We start from the raw sequence: 21,188 nt of genomic DNA on the forward strand, positions 1-21,188 counted from the left end.
TGATGACCTGGCGACTTGTCCAGGGTGTACCCCGCCTTTCGCCCGTAGTCAGCTGGGATAGGCTCCAGCTCGCCTGCGACCCTGTAGAACAGGATAAAGCGGCTAGAGATAATGAGATGAGAAAAATCACCTGTGTATTTATACTAAAACAATCCATTTATACTATCCACCTCAGGCTCAGTGAATTTCAATGAATGATAACCTCGACTTCAACTCGATTATTATTCTCCGAATAACTGTTAAATAGAAGAAGAGTTCAGAGCTTATTGAGAAGTGGTCTGGGATTAGCAGCATTCCCACTCGAACCATATGCCGCCATTTTTTAAGACAAAATGAAAAAGGTTGAAAAGTTCTGCATGTGAAGGAAATAGCCATGTGGAGATAAACACTGAAAATAAATCAATCAATCGCATAATTTTGCCTTTATACTGTATAACGCGTAGATCCATTGCCGTGTGCTACCGGATGGTTTAAACAAATAAAGCAAGCTACGACAAATCTGTGAAAGCTATATTTCTAAAAATTATTCATCAAACATCCAGTTATTCCACGAAATCGAGTCGTACATGAGCTGATAGCCGATGAGGCACGTAGCAGAGTTGTCTATAAGCCATGTACGACGAGATTAAGTGGAATAACTGTTTTATTCTATCCACATTCACTGGATTTTGAGAAACAAAGCATTTTTATTTTTTGCAAATTCAATCAATAAAAACTTTATACAAAACATCCGACAAAATCATTTCCGCTTAGAATGTAAACAAACTGGTGAAATGACAGGAGCAATTTGTGAAAAATGCGATAATATTTCTTGGAAAAAAAAAAAGATGCGTTCTTACCATCAAATACTTTCATTCCATATTTTGTTGCTTTTTGTTTGAGTTTTTATTTCGTCCTCGGTTGATTCGTCAACACGCCCCACCATTTTGTTTTTCCTCTACTCACGGTATACAAGCTGATATCCTAGTAATAGAGTAGCCAATCAGAGCGCGCAATTGTTCATATCCAGTGAATGTGGATAGAATAAACATTTATATTAGGCCTATTAAATAAAGAAGTAATTTAACAGATCCATTTAAAACCAGGTTTTATAACACAGTAACTGGTTATACCGGTAGAATCATTTTTTAACCCTTTCTGTCAACGTCAAGTTACAAAGGCGTGCATGTTTATCACATTGTGAATGCTTCACACCGTCTCGCTCTCTTTAGGAAGGCATGATCGTCTAGCCTATTAAAAAGCTGCACATGAATGCTGAAGATCTCACCACTGGATATTGAGCTTGATGAAGACATAGAGCTGTCTCTTCCCTCGGCATGTTTGACACTCACGGGAGCCTTGTCCATGGCACCAAGTACAGCTACACACACACACACAGGTGAAAACACAAGCTTCTCTCTCATGGAAAATACCTACACTTGTGTAATGTCAATCTCATGCATGTAATAATATTTCCAGTTCACTGTATACTTGCACCATTATTACATGTGTATAACTGTAATAGTAATGTAGCTCACTTTTCTCTTCCTAAACCGTGACAGTGAGTGCAGCGATCAGTTCCGTGGCGAAACCCGCTCCCATTACACACCCAGCAGACTTTCTGAAAATAGATCACATTTCGGTATGTCACTCACACTGTCGGAGCATGCTCAATTATGGAGTAATGTGGACTGAAGTAACTTGAAATATGACTCACATTCCCAGAGCCTGCGCAGTCCTTGCATGGCTTTCTTCCCATCCCCAGACAAGTATGACAGCTCTGTGGAGAATCACACACACACACACACACACACACACACACACACACACACACACACACACACACACAAGAGAAGAACTGTCAGGGCTTTCTAGTCCTTCAGAGAAGCCCAAACACAGCATTTCAAATGTTATATTTAATTTTGTTCATGATAATTATTCTCTTCTAAGTCAGCCTCATTTTCTATCAAATTTACTTCAGAAATGAAATACAGAAATTACGGTCCTGAAAACATTAAAATAGTTATCCAATGAGATTTTTTTTTTTGTTTGCTGTGTCTAGGCTGAGAAGAGTTTAAAGCTGCTCACTTCATTGGTTAGGACTTCATTGCCGGGACAGAAGGCCATGGCAGTGTATGTTTATGTAGGAAGTGACAGATGAATTAACCAAATCAGACTGAGTTATAGTGGGAGGGACCAAAAATTTATCGCCCTACACAGACAGACATTCTCGAACCCCAATGTGAGCTTAACCACGAGTCAGCACCATCAGCGCAGCAGTGAAGTCACCTTCCAGCTGGTGTAGCGTTCATCAGTAGTGTTAGCGAATGCGAATTAATAAAGCAGTCAAGCCAGTGCCATCTATGGAGAGCGAGTAGCACAGGCTAACAACCGAGAAACTATTGCCGCTTTTCCACTACCAACGCGGCTGAGTTGGGCTGAGCCGTGTCGGGCCGAGTCGAGCTGAGTGGGGCTGTTGGAGTTGCATTTCGACTACAACCGCGCTGAACCGTGCTGGCTGGAAGTGGGTGGACACATTGGGTGGAGTTAGCGAAAGTGGGTGGACGTCACGTGATGTCGTTAGGCGGCGCAAACAGTGACATCAGTGACCTTTTAAGCGGTAGTCTCACAACCCGGATAGTAAACAATAAACATGGAGGACATGGAGTCGTTAGTGTTGCTGGTCTTGGTGCTGTGGCTTGTTGTCACCGACAACGCCAACAGATACTGGCAAGAGCGTATAGATGAGGCGAGGCGCATAAGGCTTCAGAAATTCTCGTAATTCGTACCGTAAAATACCAAATAATAGCCTGGGCTATTATTTGTCTCAATCACGTAAGAGACCCGGCGCGTATTAGAGACTAGGCGGCTATTTGGAACAAGCGATTAATTCCTTCTTCACAAACACCTTCCCCAAAATCTACCTCAAAACGGGGAAAAAAAATCATTCTCAGATAGGCCTACTTTTAACCAGTATAACTTACAGTTTGTTTAGAGTTAGATTACAGATAGCACGGTGCCGACTTCGGGGAATTTTGAAGACGCGCAGAATGCATCTTCGCATGGCACAGTCGGGGTGGATAAAGGATAAATCACACACCTTTTCCTGTTAATGACTAGTTAAGCGCATGCTTTACAAAATAATCAAGAAACCACACCATTGTCTGTGCGCAGCACTGTGATTTAATTACTCTGCAAAGTTATGGTCACTTGCTATCACCCTCACCCATGCAGCTTCCCTCCACCCTTTGCGCTTCGCGAGGTCTGTCAATCTGAAATTGCATGGAGGGCGCGACGTTGAAGCAACATAATTAGGGTGCGAAGTGTCAAACCAAAGGGTTTTTTCTTATGCTGAAAAATAAGTGACCTGCAGTGGCTACATACTGTCATCTTGCATTCTCACGTTTCTCTCCAAGACGTCTCCCTATTTGGCCGATATGAGCCTATTCCCCGAGTGAGTTGGTACGGTGGCTCGACCCTGTAGAAAACTTAAAGTTCGGATGAAAGTTAGTTGAATAGGTTACTGACTTGTAGGCCTACATGTTGCCTGCCTGACGCGTGCTTCTGCCCAACTTGCACGACAGATTACTTGTTGAAAAGGCCCCTTGGATTAGATTGGCCGCGAGCAGACTGAAATGCATGTTAGAACGCTCTCACCTTTTTTGTAAAGCGTCTTCCAGATCCGAATGGGTAAGGGCAAGTGAAATGGTATAAGGTCTTTAATAAAACTCAGTGTGTGCTTTGACGCATGCATTCGGCAATTTAGGTCGTTTAACAGAAGCAGCAGTCCAACCTTGGAAACCCGCAGTCCTCAATGTCACCACACACGCTGGCTTTCGTTGGGTTAGGGTTAGGTTAGGGGTATTCCTCATTCGATGACGTAAGTGATATCCCACACACCCATGTCAAACGTAATTGGCTAAGACATCTGTCAAAAGTTACGGAGTTGCATTCCTCAAGAAATATTACGGTAGACCAAGATTATAACATTGAAATGGCATGTTTATTATCACGTAAGTTACGTGTAAGTTACGTGTCATTCTGAGATGCGCAGATAGACAGTAAAGGGAATTCCGAATTCCCTTTACTGTCTATCTGCGCATCTCAGAATGACACAGGACAATGGGCGAACTAGATTTTTTTTTTTTTTCCCCAGCCACGGCGCGCCGGAAATCCGGCGCGGCGCGCCGGAACGCTATCACCCCTGCGTAACAAAATGTTGTAAACAGTATTATAGAAATAATTTTCATTCATTCATTCATTCATTCATATTGTTTCGGTAGAAAACTATGCAATGCAAAATCGTTTAAACACCAGAAAACCAGAAAAGTGCTGGGCCTCAAGATTCTAGATAGAACGTTCGGACGCTTTTTTTTTTTTTTAGACCCCGGCGAGTATTCGGAACCGGCCTTTATTTGTCACAACACACGCGTACACCCGGCCGTTAAAGGGAACTCGGCGGTTAATTGGAACTCGGCTATTATTTGGTATTTTACGGTAATTCTTCTTCTTCCAGGTTTACAGATCCCAGCGTGCTCGCAGGGCGTGTGTGGGCATGTGAGGACACTCCTCCTCACCAATCAGTGCACAGGGGAGTGTCTCCTCACGCCCCTAGCCCCACTCGGCTCGGTTTGGCTCGCTTCAGCCCCACTCCAAAACCGTGCGAGTTTTGGGTGCTGAGCAGGGCTGAAGCGAGCTGAGTCGTGCTGCTCTGAGGTAGTCGAAACGCGAGCCGTGTCGGGCTGAAGTGAGCTGAAGCGAGGTGAAAAAGGGTAGTGGAAAAGGGCCATAAGATTTCTGTCTCCAGACTCTTCTTCCAGTATTTTTCACTCAGACTTAAGTATTCATTTCCCTGCGTAATTTACTTAGCTACTTTTAAAATCAACATCGACAGCTACACACAATGGAGCGACCTGGCAGCCTGCCGCTAATCCCTTACAAAATCCTTTGCCCTGCTGCTTTTTTGGTGTCTGGCTAAGTTTTGGCTGAGCTCAAGTCCCAGGTCTAATAGTAACAGTTCACCACTGATATGCATACATCACACACTCCGTAATAATACACTCCATAATTTCATTTAAAACCATTAAGCCAACTGGTGGCCACGATGTGGGACATTTGTTGACTACTTTTGTGTCAACATGGCACATTGCAAGATAACGTAATAAATGAAATTCAAAGCACGATCATATTGAAAACTAATTTGTACTCTAGTACAAGCTAGTGGAGGGTTTCTTGAACAAAAAAATAAACTGGAGACAGAAAACCAACAGCGGCAGCGTGTCTGTATGTGGCAAGCGTAGGATGGCGGTAAGTAGGGGATTTGATTTACGAAATGGGCTTTATGATTCAGTTCAATTCTCAGAATATTTTGAAAAAAAAAAAATTGTGATTGAAAAGACTCCCATCTTACTTATGAATCATAAACAACGCAAAACAAACAGTATTTTTGTATGTATAAAACTAACTAAATAAAAATATATTGCTACAAACCAAAGTTTAATATTGTAAACAAAATGTTCTACAGTTTCACTAGGTCTTAAAAATAAATAAATAAATAAATAAATAAAAAATAAAATAAAAAAATCTAAATTCTCCAGCATGCACACTTTATATTCATGCAGATTGGGCCCTGGCGGCACGGTGGTGTAGTGGTTAGCGCTGTCGCCTCACAGCAAGAAGGTCCGGGTTCCAGCCCCGGGGCCGGCGAGGGCCTTTCTGTGTGGAGTTTGCATGTTCTCCCCGTGTCCGCGTGGGTTTCCTCCGGGTGCTCCAGTTTCCCCCACAGTCCAAAAGACATGCAGGTTAGGTTAACTGGTGACTCTAAATTGACCGTAGGTGTGAATGGTTGTCTGTGTCTATTGGCCCTTTTCCACTACCCTTTTTCAGCTCACTTCAGCTCACTTCAGCCCGACACGGCTCGCGTTTCGACTATTTAAGAACAGCACGACTCAGCTCGCTTCAGCCCTGCTCAGCCCCCAAAACTCGCACGGTTTTGGAGTGGGGCTGAAGCGAGCCAAACCGAGCTGAGTGAGGCTAGGGGCGTGAGGAAACACTCCCCTGTACACTGATTGGTGAGGAGGAGTTTCCTCACATGCCCACACACGCCCCGCGAGCACGCTGGGATCTGTAAACATTGTAAACCCGGAAGAAGGAGAATTACGAATTACGGGAATTATGAAGCCTTATGCGCCTCGCCTCATCTACACGCTCTTGCCAGTATCTGTTGGCGTTGTCGGTGACAACAAGCCACAGCACCAAGACCAGCAACACTAACGACTCCATGTCCTCCATGTTTATTGTTTACTATCCGGGTCGTGAGACTACCGCTTAAAAGATCACGGAGGTCACTGTTTGCGCTGCCTAACGACATCACCTGACGTCCACCCACTTTCACTAACTCCACCCAATGTGTCCACCCACTTCCAGCCAGCATGGTTCAGCGCGGTTGTAGTCGAAATGCAACTCCAACAGCCCCACTCAGCTCGACTCAGCCCAACTCAGCACGGCACGGCTCAGCCCAACTCAGCCGCGTTGGTGGTGGAAAAGCGGCATATGTGTCAGCCCTGTGATGACCTGGCGACTTGTCCAGGGTGTACCCCGCCTTTCGCCCGTAGTCAGCTGGGATAGGCTCCAGCTTGCCTTTATCCTGTAGAACAGGATAAAGCGGCTAGAGATAATGAGATGAGAGGAGATGAGATTGGGCCCTCTGGTGTTCAAACAGTGCAACTGCATTAGGTGAATAAATCAATAAAAATGCTAATTCTTGTGACTTGAATCGCTCATTCCCATAATGCACATCGTCACACCCCTCGTGGTAAATCTCTATTACCCCTTTTCCACCAAATCAGTTCCAGGGCTGGTTCGGGGCCAGCGCTTAGTTTGGAACCGGGTTTTCTGTTTCCACTGACAAAGAACTGGCTCTGGGGCCAGAAAAACCGGTTCCAGGGTAGCACCAGCTCTTTGCTGGGCCAGAGGAAAGAACCGCTTACGTCAGCGGGGGTGGGGGGGGTGGGGTGAGTTGTTAAGACCAACAACAATAGCAAGTCCACGATAGGGCGCCATTTTTAAATAAGCAGCGAGATATCATGGATGCAGTAAAGCGGCAGTCATCCATTATTGTTGTTGTTGCTGCTGCTTCTTCTTCTCCGTGTTGTTGTTGCTTTGATGTTCACGCCAAGGTTTATGCAAACGCAGCGACGTAACTGACGTATACAGTGACGTAATGACGTGGCTCCCCTTAGCACCGCGAGCTATGGAAAAGCAAACTGGTTCTCAGCTGGTTTGCAAGTTGAACGAGTTGTGAACCAGCACTGGAACTGATTTGGTGGAAAAGGGGTATATGATGAGTTTGGGACAGCAGTAGTTAAGGAAGCATGTTCATAACAGTTCTAATGACTGAAAGGTTGAGAGTTTACGTCAGCGAGTTTAAGTTTTCTGATTTCTTTACCTTGATTGAGGAGGTATATGGCACTTTGATGCTTTGTGTATGTTCCTGGAAGAAAGCAGGTGCTTGGGCTGTGATCGCCCACGGTGCTGGAGCAGGCTGGATAAACGCATCCACAGGCTGGCCTGAAACACATCACACACCAACTGGACTTTCAGAATATTTCATTGCTGTTTAAAGCTAGACTACCTTTCAGATTATTCAAGTGTAGGTCATAAAAAGAATTTTCCCCCCCGACACCCAATTATTTTTGTTTAGTGGACCAAAAGTTATTGAATTTGAATCACAGACTTCCAAATTTTTTTTAACAGAACAATTAATGAATTTATCTCCACATGGCCCTAAATTCTCCGCTATTTTTTCCTGCTTCACCATGACCCGATTCAAGATACTACGTCATGCATGACGTGGTGGGCTTTCCCCGTTCGCGCAAGGCATTGTGGGATACAAATTTGAAACAGGAGAGAAAAACGGAGGACGCGAGTGTGCGAATGAAGCGTGAAAGACCGACTACAGTAACGGAAAGCGAGAAGAAAAGACGTTATGTTATATACGAAGGAAAGGAAACGCAGGACCAAACTAATAAATATCGGCGGTCAGCGAGCACCTCGGTGTGATCAGCTGTTCGTTTAGTGACAGAATGATGGAACTGTCAGTGCACGCTCAAAGGTAAACCTGCACACACACACACACACGGACTTTCTCTGTCTGCTTGACTGCACAAAGCGAGCTATTTCATGCACATTATTTGCTTTAATCCCTTAAAATTAAATAACTTCCCAGCCACAGAACAGAACGGCCTGATATTTTATGAGATATTACAGAAATAAACATATATCACAATGACTACATTTCAGAGGGAACTAAATTTCACCGATTTTATGAAATCGAAAGGCCGTCTAGCTTTAAGGAAAGGTTCTAGCTGCTAGTTTAACTTTGCGCAAACCTAAATCATATTCTCATTCATCCAGGTCATAGCTACCTCAAAGAAATTGGATCAAACGCAACTGGACTTGGTTTTTAAGTCTTTGAAGACGTTTCACCTCTCACCAGTTCACTTCTTCAGCTTGTCCGACTAGACTGGACGAGTCCGACCAGCTGGTGAGAGTACCCAGGTAATTAACCTCTGTGGAATCATTATCAAGGCCACTGATGTCAATGTTTCTTTAGTGCTCCAGGGTGTGATAAAGTCTTTGGAGTCAACTTCATTAGTGCGCCATTCTGTTGTAACGACAGTCATTTGGGGTCGTTAGAGTTGCTGGAGTCACATTTGTGAACAACCGCTGTTCTTGGAGGCTTAGGCCATGGGCTAAGGCTACGTTTACATTAGACCGTATCTGTCTCGTTTTCTTCGCGGATGCACTGTCCGTTTACATTAAAACGCCTGGAAACGGGAATCCGCCAGCGTCCACGTATTCAATCCAGATCGTGTCTGGTCCGGTGCTGTGTAAACATTGAGAATACGCGGATACGCTGTGCTGAGCTCTAGCTGGCGTCGTCATTGGACAACGTCACTGTGACATCCACCTTCCTGATTCGCTGGCGTTGGTCATGTGACGCGACTGCTGAAAAACGGCGCGGACTTCCGCCTTGTATCACCTTTCATTAAAGAGTATAAAAGTATGAAAATACTGCAAATACTGATGCAAATACTGCCCATTGTGTAGTTATGATTGTCTTTAGGCTTGCCATCCTTCCACTTGCAAGTGGTAAGTGATATGCACTGAGATCACACACACAGCGGCTCAGTCCCGAATCGTGGCTCGTGCACTTCACTCGCGCGCTCTGTGAGCTGCGCAGGGCCGGAGTGCGCACCCTCCAGAGGGCACTCGCTGTTCAGGGCGGAGTGATTTGGAGCGCAGGATGCCTGCGGAGCCGAGCGTATCCGTGTATTGGTGTTGCTGTGTGCACACTAATCGTTTTAAAAACGTTAATCTGATGAGCCGCTGATACGGTCTAATGTAAACATGGGCTAAGTGTCAGCCCTGTGATGACCTGGCGACTTGTCCAGGGTGTACCCCGCCTTTCGCCCGTAGTCAGCTGGGATAGGCTCCAGCTTGCCTGCGACCCTGTAGAAGGATAAAGCGGCTAGAGATAATGAGATGAGATGAGCATCCACATGGGCAACGGATCAGTAAAATATCAGGTTCATATAGCAATGCAACGCTTGCTGAAAACGATGCAATACACATGCCACACCACTACGTGCGCTGTAAGACGGTCCCATCGGAGACACCAGAACAATAGAAGTAGACGCATGCGCATAACTGCGCATGTGCACAGTGACTATCCCTGTCACACGCACACACTTTCTCACTCCCTATCCTATGGATATAGTCCCTTTAAATCACGTGCTCGTTTTTTGAATGGAGACGCGGAAAGAGGAATGAACGGGGGTAGATGGAAGCCGGTACGCCAACATTCTGATATCCTCCAGAATTCTTTAATGGTCCGGAATAAATTGAATGCTACACGTTGATGGATTACTTTGTTCTTCTACGCCCTTTTTGAGGAATGTATTGTCGGACTTAAACCAACATTTGAAGAGGCGAGATCGCTCCTTTTTTTTTTTTCCTATTTTTGCTGGCGGGATTGACTCTGCCCTAAGGGCTATTCTTTCACTCTCTCTCTCACTCTCTCTCTCTCTCACTTTGCACCATTACACAATAAATATTCACAGTGAAAATATTTTGTAAGCGCGTTTCATGAACCAAGTTATAGGATTTGTTGACAACTCGCATCGAGTTCGTTACACTTCTACCCGGCGTGAAGCACATGTGGTTGTGACGTCATCGTAAACAAATCCGTTCTGCTCATCCAGACAACTTCGCAACGGCTCCGTTGCCAGATTTTTTCACTCTGGAACCCGTTCTCAAAAGATTTCGTTTTGGGGCACCCAAAACGCCGGTGCCGTGTGGACGCCAGGCTGAAACGATAAACAATTTTATCAGATTCACCTGAATCCGTTGCCATGTGGACAGGGCCTAAGATAAATCCTCGTATTGTTTTTGCACGGGTAAACAGGAGTTTCTGGGCTTTTTGTATGCATCTTTGAGAAGGTTGCTAGGACGCTACAAGTTTTAGTATCGGGTGCAAACAAACCACAGCTGCTCGGTTCACAATCCTCCCTGCTCTTCTCTTCCAGCAGGCATCACAGAGCCATAGAATTTACCCATAAACGTATTTATTTATTCAGCCCGCTGCTTGCTCTCTCTCTCTCTCTCTCTCTCTCTGTGTGTGCGCGCACACCTGTGCGGGTTAAATCTGACAAAAATAAAGGCTTGTCGTTCTTAATTTACCCACAAATGTATTTATTCCATTTGAAAAGTGTACAGCAAACCAGCTACCGGATTTGGGACACTACGACATCCTGAACTATTTAGTATTTGGCTTCAAACTTGAAACAAATTTTGTAGCCCACTAGATGGCGCTTTGCGGCCCACTAACGGGCTAGGGCTGAGTCGTTGAGAAACACTGATCTAAGCGATGCGAAAGCAAAAACTGCACGAATCTGCGGTGAACATTTTATCAATGGTAAGTGATATGAACTGGTTATTAATGAAAGAAAGATCGCAATATATAAGAAATATTGAATCGTTTAATCGCCTGGGCGTGCAGAAACTTGCTGCTGTCAAATGTGACAAAGTCGTGATCATCGAGTGCATGAGCCAACAATCAAAGGCTTCTGCGATTATTTCATTTTAAAAAGAGCTGTATGTCATTTCTGATGACGCTGCTTTTATTTTGCTTTTTCTTTCCATTTGGAAAACCAGCTGATCTCGACAATTTTAGGAGCCAAACTGCGGACACTAATCACGTCTTGGTGGATTTGGAGTGTCAGGAAATTTGTATAGGTTTCATTTTCACTGTGCTGTCGGAGCAGTGATGGAAAAAATAGAAACACTTTATAACGGAGAAAAAAAAAAAAAGGCTCAGCTGAACTCCTATATTTCAGTAATCTGGAATATGAAAAATTCATGTTTTAATAACAGTGAAGTGCGTCAGAAAGCACAAGCCGCACTGGACCCCAAAACCCGGAGAGTTCTTTACCCGTGTACGGTTCATGACTCCATTCAGTAGATCTCGTCTCAGCAAAGGTCTCCAAGCGATACTATACAGAAGGAACAGGATGAGAATAAAGCAAAAGTCAACAGAATTCGATCATAATCACACATGCAAGATACTGGTTTATTTCTGTTGCTTAAAAGAACCTATTATTATTATTATTATTATTATTTATCTGGATAAAAGCTAATTTTGACTAAAAGACTAATTTTGTAATAATTAGCGTTCAAACAGTTAGCATTAACGCAACATATCCTGATTAGTGTTTAGCTGTGGTTAGAGACATCAGCATTCTCCACAAAATTCTGTAATAATAATAATAATAATAATAATCGCTGCCTTTGGAGAAAGAAGATAATCATGTAAATTCAATTTTTTTTGCCCTCCCCACCCTGTAGGTGTTGAACGGCTCCAAGTTGGTGATGACTCCTTCTCGGGCCGGCGCAGAGCTGTAACAGCATTTACTGGATGCGTAGCTCATAAAGGCCTCACGCGCAGCTTCCTCTGTAATGGAGGTTATACTGGAAATAAAGAACAGCCAATCAATCAATCAATCAATCAATCAATCAATCATCAATACACATTCCAATTAAGCTAAAAAAAAAAAAAAAAAAAAGACTATTATACTCAGGGTGCTGCTAGAAATTTTGGGCCCTATGAATGAATATAATATCACCGCCCCCTTTACATTTCTGGTAACCTGACTTCTTCATGATGGTGTCAATCTACTGACGGTTCACCATCAATTCTGCTTCTCCCGTGCGCAGCTAACGTTAGCGCTGGATTAGAAAGCAACAAACCTAATGGTGTCACGCTCTGGCTCCGCCTACATAAAACTATACTATGTAATGAATAGGGAGGGGGTGAAATATAAAGACCGTCTATTCTAATAATTTTGCGGAAAACGGAAAACCAAACCAGAAGGTTGTTGTATTTGCTCGTTTTAAGAGAAAATTATTAAAGATTTTTTAAAAATTAACTTACACATGGTAATAATATTAATATTGTCCTCTGAGGGCCCTCTGTCAACGTCAATCGTCCTAACTCCCCCCCGATTATACTGGCTGATATTTTTATGGTCAAAATTTAAACAAAAACACTGTTCAGAATGTCATCTGGAGACCGAGTTTGAATCCAAGTGATGTTCCAGCCATCTGTAGGACTCTTGGGAGCAAAACTGGCCATGCTCTTTGAGTGGGAGGGATGTACTCTTCCTCAAGTGTCAATTGCAATGACACTAGCCAATTGTGGGCATCTTTCCCTTTTTCCACCAATGGGTTTCGTTCTGGAACTGTTTGGAGCATTTTGACCAAAAATAAATTGTTTGTTTTGGGAATGTGAAAAGTTAGTTTGCAGCCGGAACCAAAATATAGCTGTTTTTCCAGTGTGAACTGTGACATCAGTCATTAGTTTGGAGAGTTTCCATGTCTTCTTATTAGTAGTTTGTCCATGTTTGGTTTTTGGATGAAAACTAATATCTGCAATAACAGAAGAAATGTTTGCAGGAAATCAATCAGTGCGATCCGCCATCTTGTTACCACTGTTTACTTCCATTGTTTATTGTGTAATGCCCTCCATTGATGACGCATCTTTGATTACAGTGGTTCTGCTCAAAATGGGTGGAAATGCAGGCTGGTTCACGAGCTGGAACCAAGGCTCAAAGAATCCTGAACAGAACCAGTTCAAGCACCCATTCCCTGTTGGTCAAAAAGCAGCATCTATAAGCTTGTGTAGGTGGAAATGGGCAGATAACGATTTCCTCCCTGTTTCATACTGGTTCGAAAAGATACTGTCGCATGATAAAGTGGGCAGGAACTGGCCAAGACCTAACTAGGGGAAAATAGAGGAGAAAAAACAGGCAGACACCAACAGGAGAAGTCCTGCCTCAAGTGGAGGAGTTTAAGTATCTCGGGATCTTGTTCACGAGTGAGGGAAGGATGGAGCGTGAGATCGACAGGCGGATCGGTGCAGCCTCCGCAGTGACGCGGTCGCTTTACCGGTCCGTCATGGTGAAGAAGGAGCTGAGCCAAAAGACGAAGCTCTCAATTTACCGGTCGATCTACGTTCCGACTCTCACCTATGGTCATGAGCTTTGGGTAATGACCGAAAGAACAAGATCATGGATACAAGCGGCCGAAATGAGTTTCCTTCGCAGGGTGGCTGGGCGCTCCCTTAGAGATAGGGTGAGAAGCACAGTCACTCGGGAGGAGCTCGGAGTAGAGCCGCTGCTCCTCCACATCGAGAGGAATCAGCTGAGGTGGCTCGGGCATCTTTTTCGGATGCCTCCTGGACGCCTCCCTGGGGAGGTGTTCCAGGCATGTCCCCCCGGGAGGAGGCCCCGGGGAAGACCCAGGACACGCTGGAGGGACTATGTCTCTTGGCTGGCCTGGGAACGCCTCGGTGTTCTTCCCGAGGAGCTGGCCGAGGTGTCTGGGGAAAGGGAAGTTTGGGCTTCCATGCTTAGACTGCTGCCTCCGCAACCCGGTCCCGGATAAGCGGAAGAAGACAAGACGAGACCAACAGTTTTGTGGTTTGAAATTAAAGGGGAACTGAAGTCATTTTTAAACTTGCTTTATTTCTTAATTAACGTGTTATTCAATTACGTTTTCGGTTTTAGTAACCTTATATCGTGACTCGTATTGGCAACTAATTGCAATTAAATATTAGACTTATCGGCCTATTCGGTTTTTAGCCATGTTGAATTTAGTTTGTTTGGTCCACGGCAGGCATTGCTTATCCGCACGATCTTCACGAGACTTGTACGAGACTTCAAAACGTGAAGTGTCAGCCAGGTGTCAGTGCCGCCATTTTGAAAACTGTTTCCCAAACGAAATATTGCACAAAAACGAGCTTAAATGACGATTACTGCCTACTTTTTTCAAACTTTCCTGATTTGCTATCAAAACAAACAAAACTTCCGGCTTGATTACATCAGCATTCGAAAGAGGGCGCGCGCGTCTTTTGATGATGTTGGCAGATGTTGTTCACTTTGACTTCCGCTGTACGTTTTACTTCTGTCCTACGATGTCTCGCACAGGTCTCAACGAATCTTGTTTACGGCCATTGCTTTGACATATGGACTGATATATTACAGAGCATATTTCAAACACTCATAACTTGCTTTCGCAGTGACAAAATAGCGATCAAACATGCATTCTGATATTTAATAAAATGAGATAAATGGAATTTTGATTAAAAAAAAAAAAAATTTGACTTCAGTTCTCCTTTAATGATTTCAGGCATAATGGTTTCACCTTTGTACTCCGGGACAATCCATTTACTTTTTAATACATTACAGGATTTAAAAAAAAAAAAAAAGGTAATTTTAAGGAAAAAAAAAAAGCAAAAGAAATCTGGTTATGCATATAAATTGTGTATGTATGAAAAGGTTTAATAAACCATTGCAACAGAGACATACTTCTGATCTACAACTGCTACATGATACATTCATGATATATAGAAGATATTACACAGTGACATGAAGATATGCCGTTTTTCTTCGAGTGGTGAATGTATAGAGGATGTGCAGTCACGTGACCCGCACGTGTGTACTCCGCCCACTCCGGCATATTGGACGGCATCAGGATAGTTTACCTTGCACGAGCATAATGGATCCAGGGAGTAATCCCCAAGAAAATTCGGAAAATACCCCATCTACATCGCGCCATTACTTGTCCAAGTTTGTTCAGCATCTTGAAGGTGACGTGAGGCAGCGTTACGTGGAAAAGCGTTCCAGGTTGGGGATTGCAGATCCGTACAACTTGCCGCAATCCTTGTTCAGGGAAATTCGGAGCTGCGGTGCCGGCGATTTGCCCGATCTGGCCTAACACGACATTTACAATTTTCTTGTTAATCGTGAATCGTGTTACACTGGCAAAGCCCTCAAAGCTTACAAGAGCCTGGAAGCTTATAAATATTTTGTTGCGGGATGGATCTCTCAACTATACCTCTGGAAGGTTCCGAAGAAGAATGTCTATCATAAAGAGACTATGCAGGACGTTTTATCTTAAGAATGTTCGAAATTTAAACTCAGTTCCAGATAATGACAGGGTTGTAAATATGTGTGTTTTTGTCTGAAAAACAGTAAATCTGCGCAGCTTCCGCGAAAACGTGGGCAGTTTTCTTCTCATACTTCCTATTTTTCATGGACTGTAACAGCATTTGCTTATTTAGTAATTTTAATACATAATTTACTTTGATGAAATTATTCAGACACTCCAACGCCCCCCTAAAGAAAAAAAAAAAAAAAAAAATCGGATCTGCGCGTTTCAGCCGTGAACCGGCATCCGCCGTTTGCATCCCTGTTTAAACTCCTAGGTTAACCGACTTTAACCGGCTAATAAGGCTCGGTGGTCGGTCAAGATTTTTTTTTAGTTTTCGCCATCCCTACTATGGATTGGCCTTTCAAAGGCATATATGAGCCAAAAAGATAAAACATTGTCATAGACTAGGCCAGGGTAGTAGGGCTAGGCATAGCCATTTTAAACGTTAGAGACTGTCTAGTTTCTAAGTATGCAGCTATCATTCAATCCAAAAATCAACTTAACAGATGTACTAGGAGGGCGGCACGGTGGTGTAGTGGTTAGCGCTGTTGCCTCACAGCAAGAAGGTCCTGGGTTCGAGCCCCGGGGCCAGCAAGGGCCTTTCTGTGCGGAGTTTGCATGTTCTCCCCGTGTCCGCGTGGGTTTCCTCCGGGTGCTCCGGTTTCCCCCACAGTCCAAAGACATGCAGGTTAGGTTAACTGGTGACTCTAAATTGACCGTAGGTGTGAATGTGAGTGTGAATGGTTGTCTGTGTCTATGTGTCAGCCCTGTGATGATCTGGTGACTTGTCCAGGGTATACCCCGCCTTTCGCCCGTAGTCAGCTGGGATAGGCTCCAGCTTGCCTGCGACCCTGTAGAACAGGATAAAGCGGCTAGAGATAATGAGATGAGATGTACTAGGAGTATTGAATTAGATTACACCAAATGCTGAACAAGATATAACCATTCTCGAAAGATCTACTCCCACACACTTGATAATTAGAACGGGTTCGCCTAAGTTCTATGCGCAGCCTTGCCGTCCAAAATGGCGGATAACGAATATCACGTGACCTCGTGACGTCACGTGCACGCTCTCTATACATTTTTTTTACCTCAACACAAGAAGATAAACTTCATATCTTCACACCACTGTGTAATGTTCTTTATATTATATGGCTGCAACCACACACACAAAAAAAAATACGCAAGTTAATCAAAAGAATTTTAATTTTGAACCGGTTCACCATTTTGACAACACGCATCTCGTCAGCGGGAAAACACTGGGAGTGACGTCTTCAGAGTGAAAATATCAGGAAATATTATACACACAGGACACTTTTTCGATGGAATAAAAACGTGTTCCATTCCCTTCTAGCAGGTCCCATTCATTTGGTTTGATAGCATGCAATATTGTTAGCATATCGCTTATCCCATGTGTATTACGTCACTCTAATCAATGGAGAATGAGCGTTGAATACGGCTTACGATACTGCATGGTTGTCAAGACAACATGACGTCACACGTCGGAGATGTAAAACTTCTGTGCTAGCGAGTGAGCGACTGGGACAATTTGTAAACAAACATGGCCACCAAGTTTGCGTCGTTAAATACGGAAGATTTTGAGAGAATTTTGAAAGAGAAAGATGCGTTGAACACCTGAAAGGACTGTGTATGTATAATAATAATAATGGCTTTTTTTCATGGTATATCAGATATATTCCATTCAGCTACTTGTCTTCGACTTGTTCAGTATCATGCTAGCTGAAGGAATATATCAGATATACCACGAAAAAAAAAGCCAGCCGATATTATTTAAATGTCACTCAGATCCGCGATATATTTCGTATGAAAAATGTGCGTTTTCCAATACGAGAAGATAAATTTCATATCTTCAAGCCAACATGCGATTTTCTTTTTATTATATTGACACATTTACAAACAAAAAGTCCCCAAATTTATCAAAACAGTTCATCAATTTCCTCACGAGTGACATATTGAGATTTAGGTCACAGTTTTGGTTCTCCGTGTCCCGGATGGAGCGCGGGTGAAAAATAAGTGGCGTGTACATGGTCAGTAGTATAGTACAAGTCAGTGAAAGGTTCATTAAGGTTTATTTTTGAAAGGTAAAATCACTTGATAAAACACATCTTACTAAACAAAAGAGGCAGAAATACCCAATACTCTTCTGGCTAAAAGACTACTTCGAGCAAAGCTATTAGAGAACTGTTTTTGGTTTCTGAAAGACCCCGTTTGTATTCGAGATCTTTTTCTTGTTGTTGGTAGAATAAACAGGATCTGTCTCATCTCATCTCATTATCTCTAGCCGCTTTATCCTGTTCTACAGGGTCGCAGGCAAGCTGAAGCCTATCCCAGCTGACTACGGGCGAAAGGCGTGGTACACCCTGGACAAGTCGCCAGGTCATCACAGGGCTGACACATAGGCCAAGTTTACATTAGACCGCATCTGTCTCGTTTTCTTCGCGGATGCACTGTCCGTTTACATTAAACCGCCTGGAAACGCCGGGAAACGGGAATCCACCAGCGTCCACGTATTCAGTCCAGATCGTGTCAGCTCCGGTGCTGTGTAAACATTCAGAATACGCGGATACGCTGTGCTGAGCTCTAGCTGGCATCTCATTGGACAACGTCACTGTGACATCCACCTTCCTGATTCGCTGGCGTTGGTCATGTGACGCGACTGCTGAAAAACGGCGCGGACTTCCGCCTTGTATCACCTTTCATTAAAGAGTATAAAAGTATGAAAATACTGCAAATACTGATGCAAATACTGCCCATTGTGTAGTTATGATTGTCTTTAGGCTTGCCATCCTTCCACTTGCAAGTGGTAAGTGATATGCGCTGGGATCACACACACAGCGGCTCAGTCCCGAATCACAGCTTGTTCACTTCACTCGCGCGCTCTGTGAGCTGTGCAAGGCCGGAGTGCGCACCCTCCAGAGGGCACTCGCTGTTCAGGGCGGAGTGATTTGGAGCGCAGGATGCCTGCGGAGCCGAGCGTATCCGTGTATTGGTATTGCTGTGTGCACGCAAATCGTGTATTGGCGTTGCTGTGCGCACACTAATCATTTTAAAAACGTTAATCTGATGATCCGCTGATACGGTCTAATGTAAACATGGGCATAGACACAGACAACCATTCACACTCACACCTACGGTCAATTTAGAGTCACCAGTTAACCTAACCTGCATGTCTTTGGACTGTGGGGGAAACCGGAGCACCCGGAGGAAACCCACGCGGACACGGGGAGAACATGCAAACTCCGCACAGAAAGGCCCTCGCCGGCCCCGGGGCTCGAACCCGGACCTTCTTGCTGCGAGGCGACAGCGCTAACCACTACACCACCGTGCCGCCCAACAGGATCTGTAACGGTAGAAAATTATTTCCCTTTCTTATTTAATACCTTTTTTAATCAAAAGGTTCTTTAGGAAACAAAGAAGGGATTACTCTAAAAGTTGAGGTGCTTATTGACAGTAATTTGAGATGATAGCAAAAAAAGTCTTTAACAGAAATGATTAAAAAGATCCATAAAATCAAAAGGTTCTTGAGAAAAAAAAAAAATCTTGTATTATGGTATCAGTATAAAGGACACTGTCTGCCATTTGTATTTTTTAGAATGAAGACAGGCTGAGAAGGCGCTTACTTCCAGCTGGATTGGGCCGGGAGGTTATCCGCCGCAGGCAGGGGCGTTGAGGGCATCGGGGGAGGAAGAAACCCTCCTGTATACACCAGACGGAGAAAAAGACGGCATGAGAAACAGATTAGACGTTATCAGTCTGTTCTGAGTAAGAAAACAGGAAAGTTCTCATGAAGTGCACAATACAATACAACTACAGTTAACATTTCAACTGTAAAACAATACAAAAACATAATATTTAATACATATTTAACGATCATCGCTGGCTGATTATTTGACTGATTTAATGTTTTAGTGATACAGAAACTCAAAACGGAGCCAGTAAACAGCTGAACTCAAACTCATTTATTTTTCAAAAACAAATCATTTTGAATGTCAGGTGCACAGAAATAAAGCCTTAAATATTCAACAATGCTGCGTGGAGAGCTTCGAAAAGACCATGATTTCATGTTTCATTTCCTCTACATTCCTTTCATAGCTAGTTGAGTTATTAATGTCTTTATAAAAAGATATAAAAAAACCTGTTTCCGAAGATAATTAAATAAATTTTCCCTGAATGCAAAAATTTCAAAACAAAATTTGGAATAAGTAGTTGAATCAATCAATAAATCTCTCTCTCATTTACTGTATAATAGAAAGAAGCTCCATACTTAAGAGAATATGGTAATGTAATGACATGATTTTTAAGATAAGGTAAACTTTATTTATCCCTTGGTGGGGAAATTTACGTTTCAACACCTCATGAATAGAAAAAGGGTCAGGAATAAACAGTAACAAAAATAGAATGCTAAAAAAAGTATTTAAAAAAAACCTATAGGAAAAATATAGATCTATTTATGTATAAAAATAAAGTAAAAACAAAGGCCATGTACGTAATATACACAACAAAATAAGAACAGAACTTAAATTAAAAAAAAAAAGAGTACTACTTCAACTGAAGTAGAAATATTGCCAACTGAAATAGAAAGAGAAATACTGCACCAGGCAGTGAATGTTATTGCACAGCGTAACATAAATAAATGAGGATGGAATGTGTGTGTAAAGTCACCAAAAACATTACAAAACACACACAGGTTATGAACATAACTTTACACAATTATAAGTGTGAGACAGAGGCCTAACATACAAAAAACACCTGGAAGGCATGGCACAGAAACTGGCAAAGAGAAACTCACTCATCAGGAAGTTAGCAGGGACAACCAGAGGTGAACAAAGTACCCAACTTCATTACCCGCTGGTCAAATGTTACTCCGATACAAGTGAAAGTTCTCATCTCATTATCTCTAGCCGCTTTATCCTGTTCTACAGGGTCGCAGGCAAGCTGGAGCCTATCCCAGCTGACTACGGGCGAAAGGCGGGGTACACCCTGGACAAGTCGCCAGGTCATCACAGGGCTGACACATAGGCCAAGTTTACATTAGACCGTATCTGTCTCGTTTTCTTCGCGGATGCACTGTCCGTTTACATTAAAACGCCTGGAAACGCCGGGAAACAGGAATCCGCCAGGGTCCACGTATTCAATCCAGATCGTGTCTGGTCCGGTGCTGTGTAAACATTGAGAATACGCGGATACGCCGTGCTGAGCTCTAGCTGGCATCGTCATTGGACAACGTCACTGTGACCTCCACCTTCCTGATTCGCTGGCGTTGGTCATGTGACGCGACTGCTGAAAAACGGCGCGGACTTCCGCCTTGTATCACCTTTCATTAAAGAGTATAAAAGTATGAAAATACTGCAAATACTGATGCAAATACTGCCCATTGTGTAGTTATGATTGTCTTTAGGCTTGCCATCCTTCCACTTGCAAGTGGTAAGTGACTTGCGCACAGCGGCTCAGTCCCGAATCACTGCTAGTGCGCTTAACTCGCGCGCCCTGTGAGCTGCGCAGGGCCGGAGTGCGCACCCTCCAGAGGGCACTCGCTGTTCAGGGCGGAGTGATTTGGAGCACAGCCGCTGAGGAGGAAGCGATGAGCCGCACTGACACATTTCAACTTACGTGCCGAATTAGTCATGTGATTAGCG

The 21,188-nt window shown here is 43.6% G+C and overlaps 1 protein-coding gene across 3 annotated transcripts in view; it reads right to left on the reverse strand.

Moving 5' to 3' along the window:
* Nucleotides 1-21,188, reverse strand: part of ssuh2rs1 (ssu-2 homolog, related sequence 1) — a 51,759-nt gene that overhangs the window by 11,446 nt on the left and 19,125 nt on the right. For all 3 annotated transcript variants that reach the window (XM_060932472.1, XM_060932474.1, XM_060932473.1), the window contains 7 exons: nt 19,173-19,248; nt 11,880-12,009; nt 11,474-11,534; nt 7,427-7,548; nt 1,697-1,759; nt 1,518-1,600; nt 1,268-1,360 (listed from right to left, as the gene is read on the reverse strand). In XM_060932472.1, the coding sequence (XP_060788455.1) occupies nt 1,268-1,360; nt 1,518-1,600; nt 1,697-1,759; nt 7,427-7,548; nt 11,474-11,534; nt 11,880-12,009; nt 19,173-19,248 (628 nt within the window). The remainder of the gene's footprint in view (nt 1-1,267; nt 1,361-1,517; nt 1,601-1,696; nt 1,760-7,426; nt 7,549-11,473; nt 11,535-11,879; nt 12,010-19,172; nt 19,249-21,188) is intronic.

This window comes from Neoarius graeffei, chromosome 10 (genome assembly GCF_027579695.1).
Source record: "Neoarius graeffei isolate fNeoGra1 chromosome 10, fNeoGra1.pri, whole genome shotgun sequence".
Classification (NCBI taxonomy): Eukaryota; Metazoa; Chordata; class Actinopteri; order Siluriformes; family Ariidae; genus Neoarius; species Neoarius graeffei.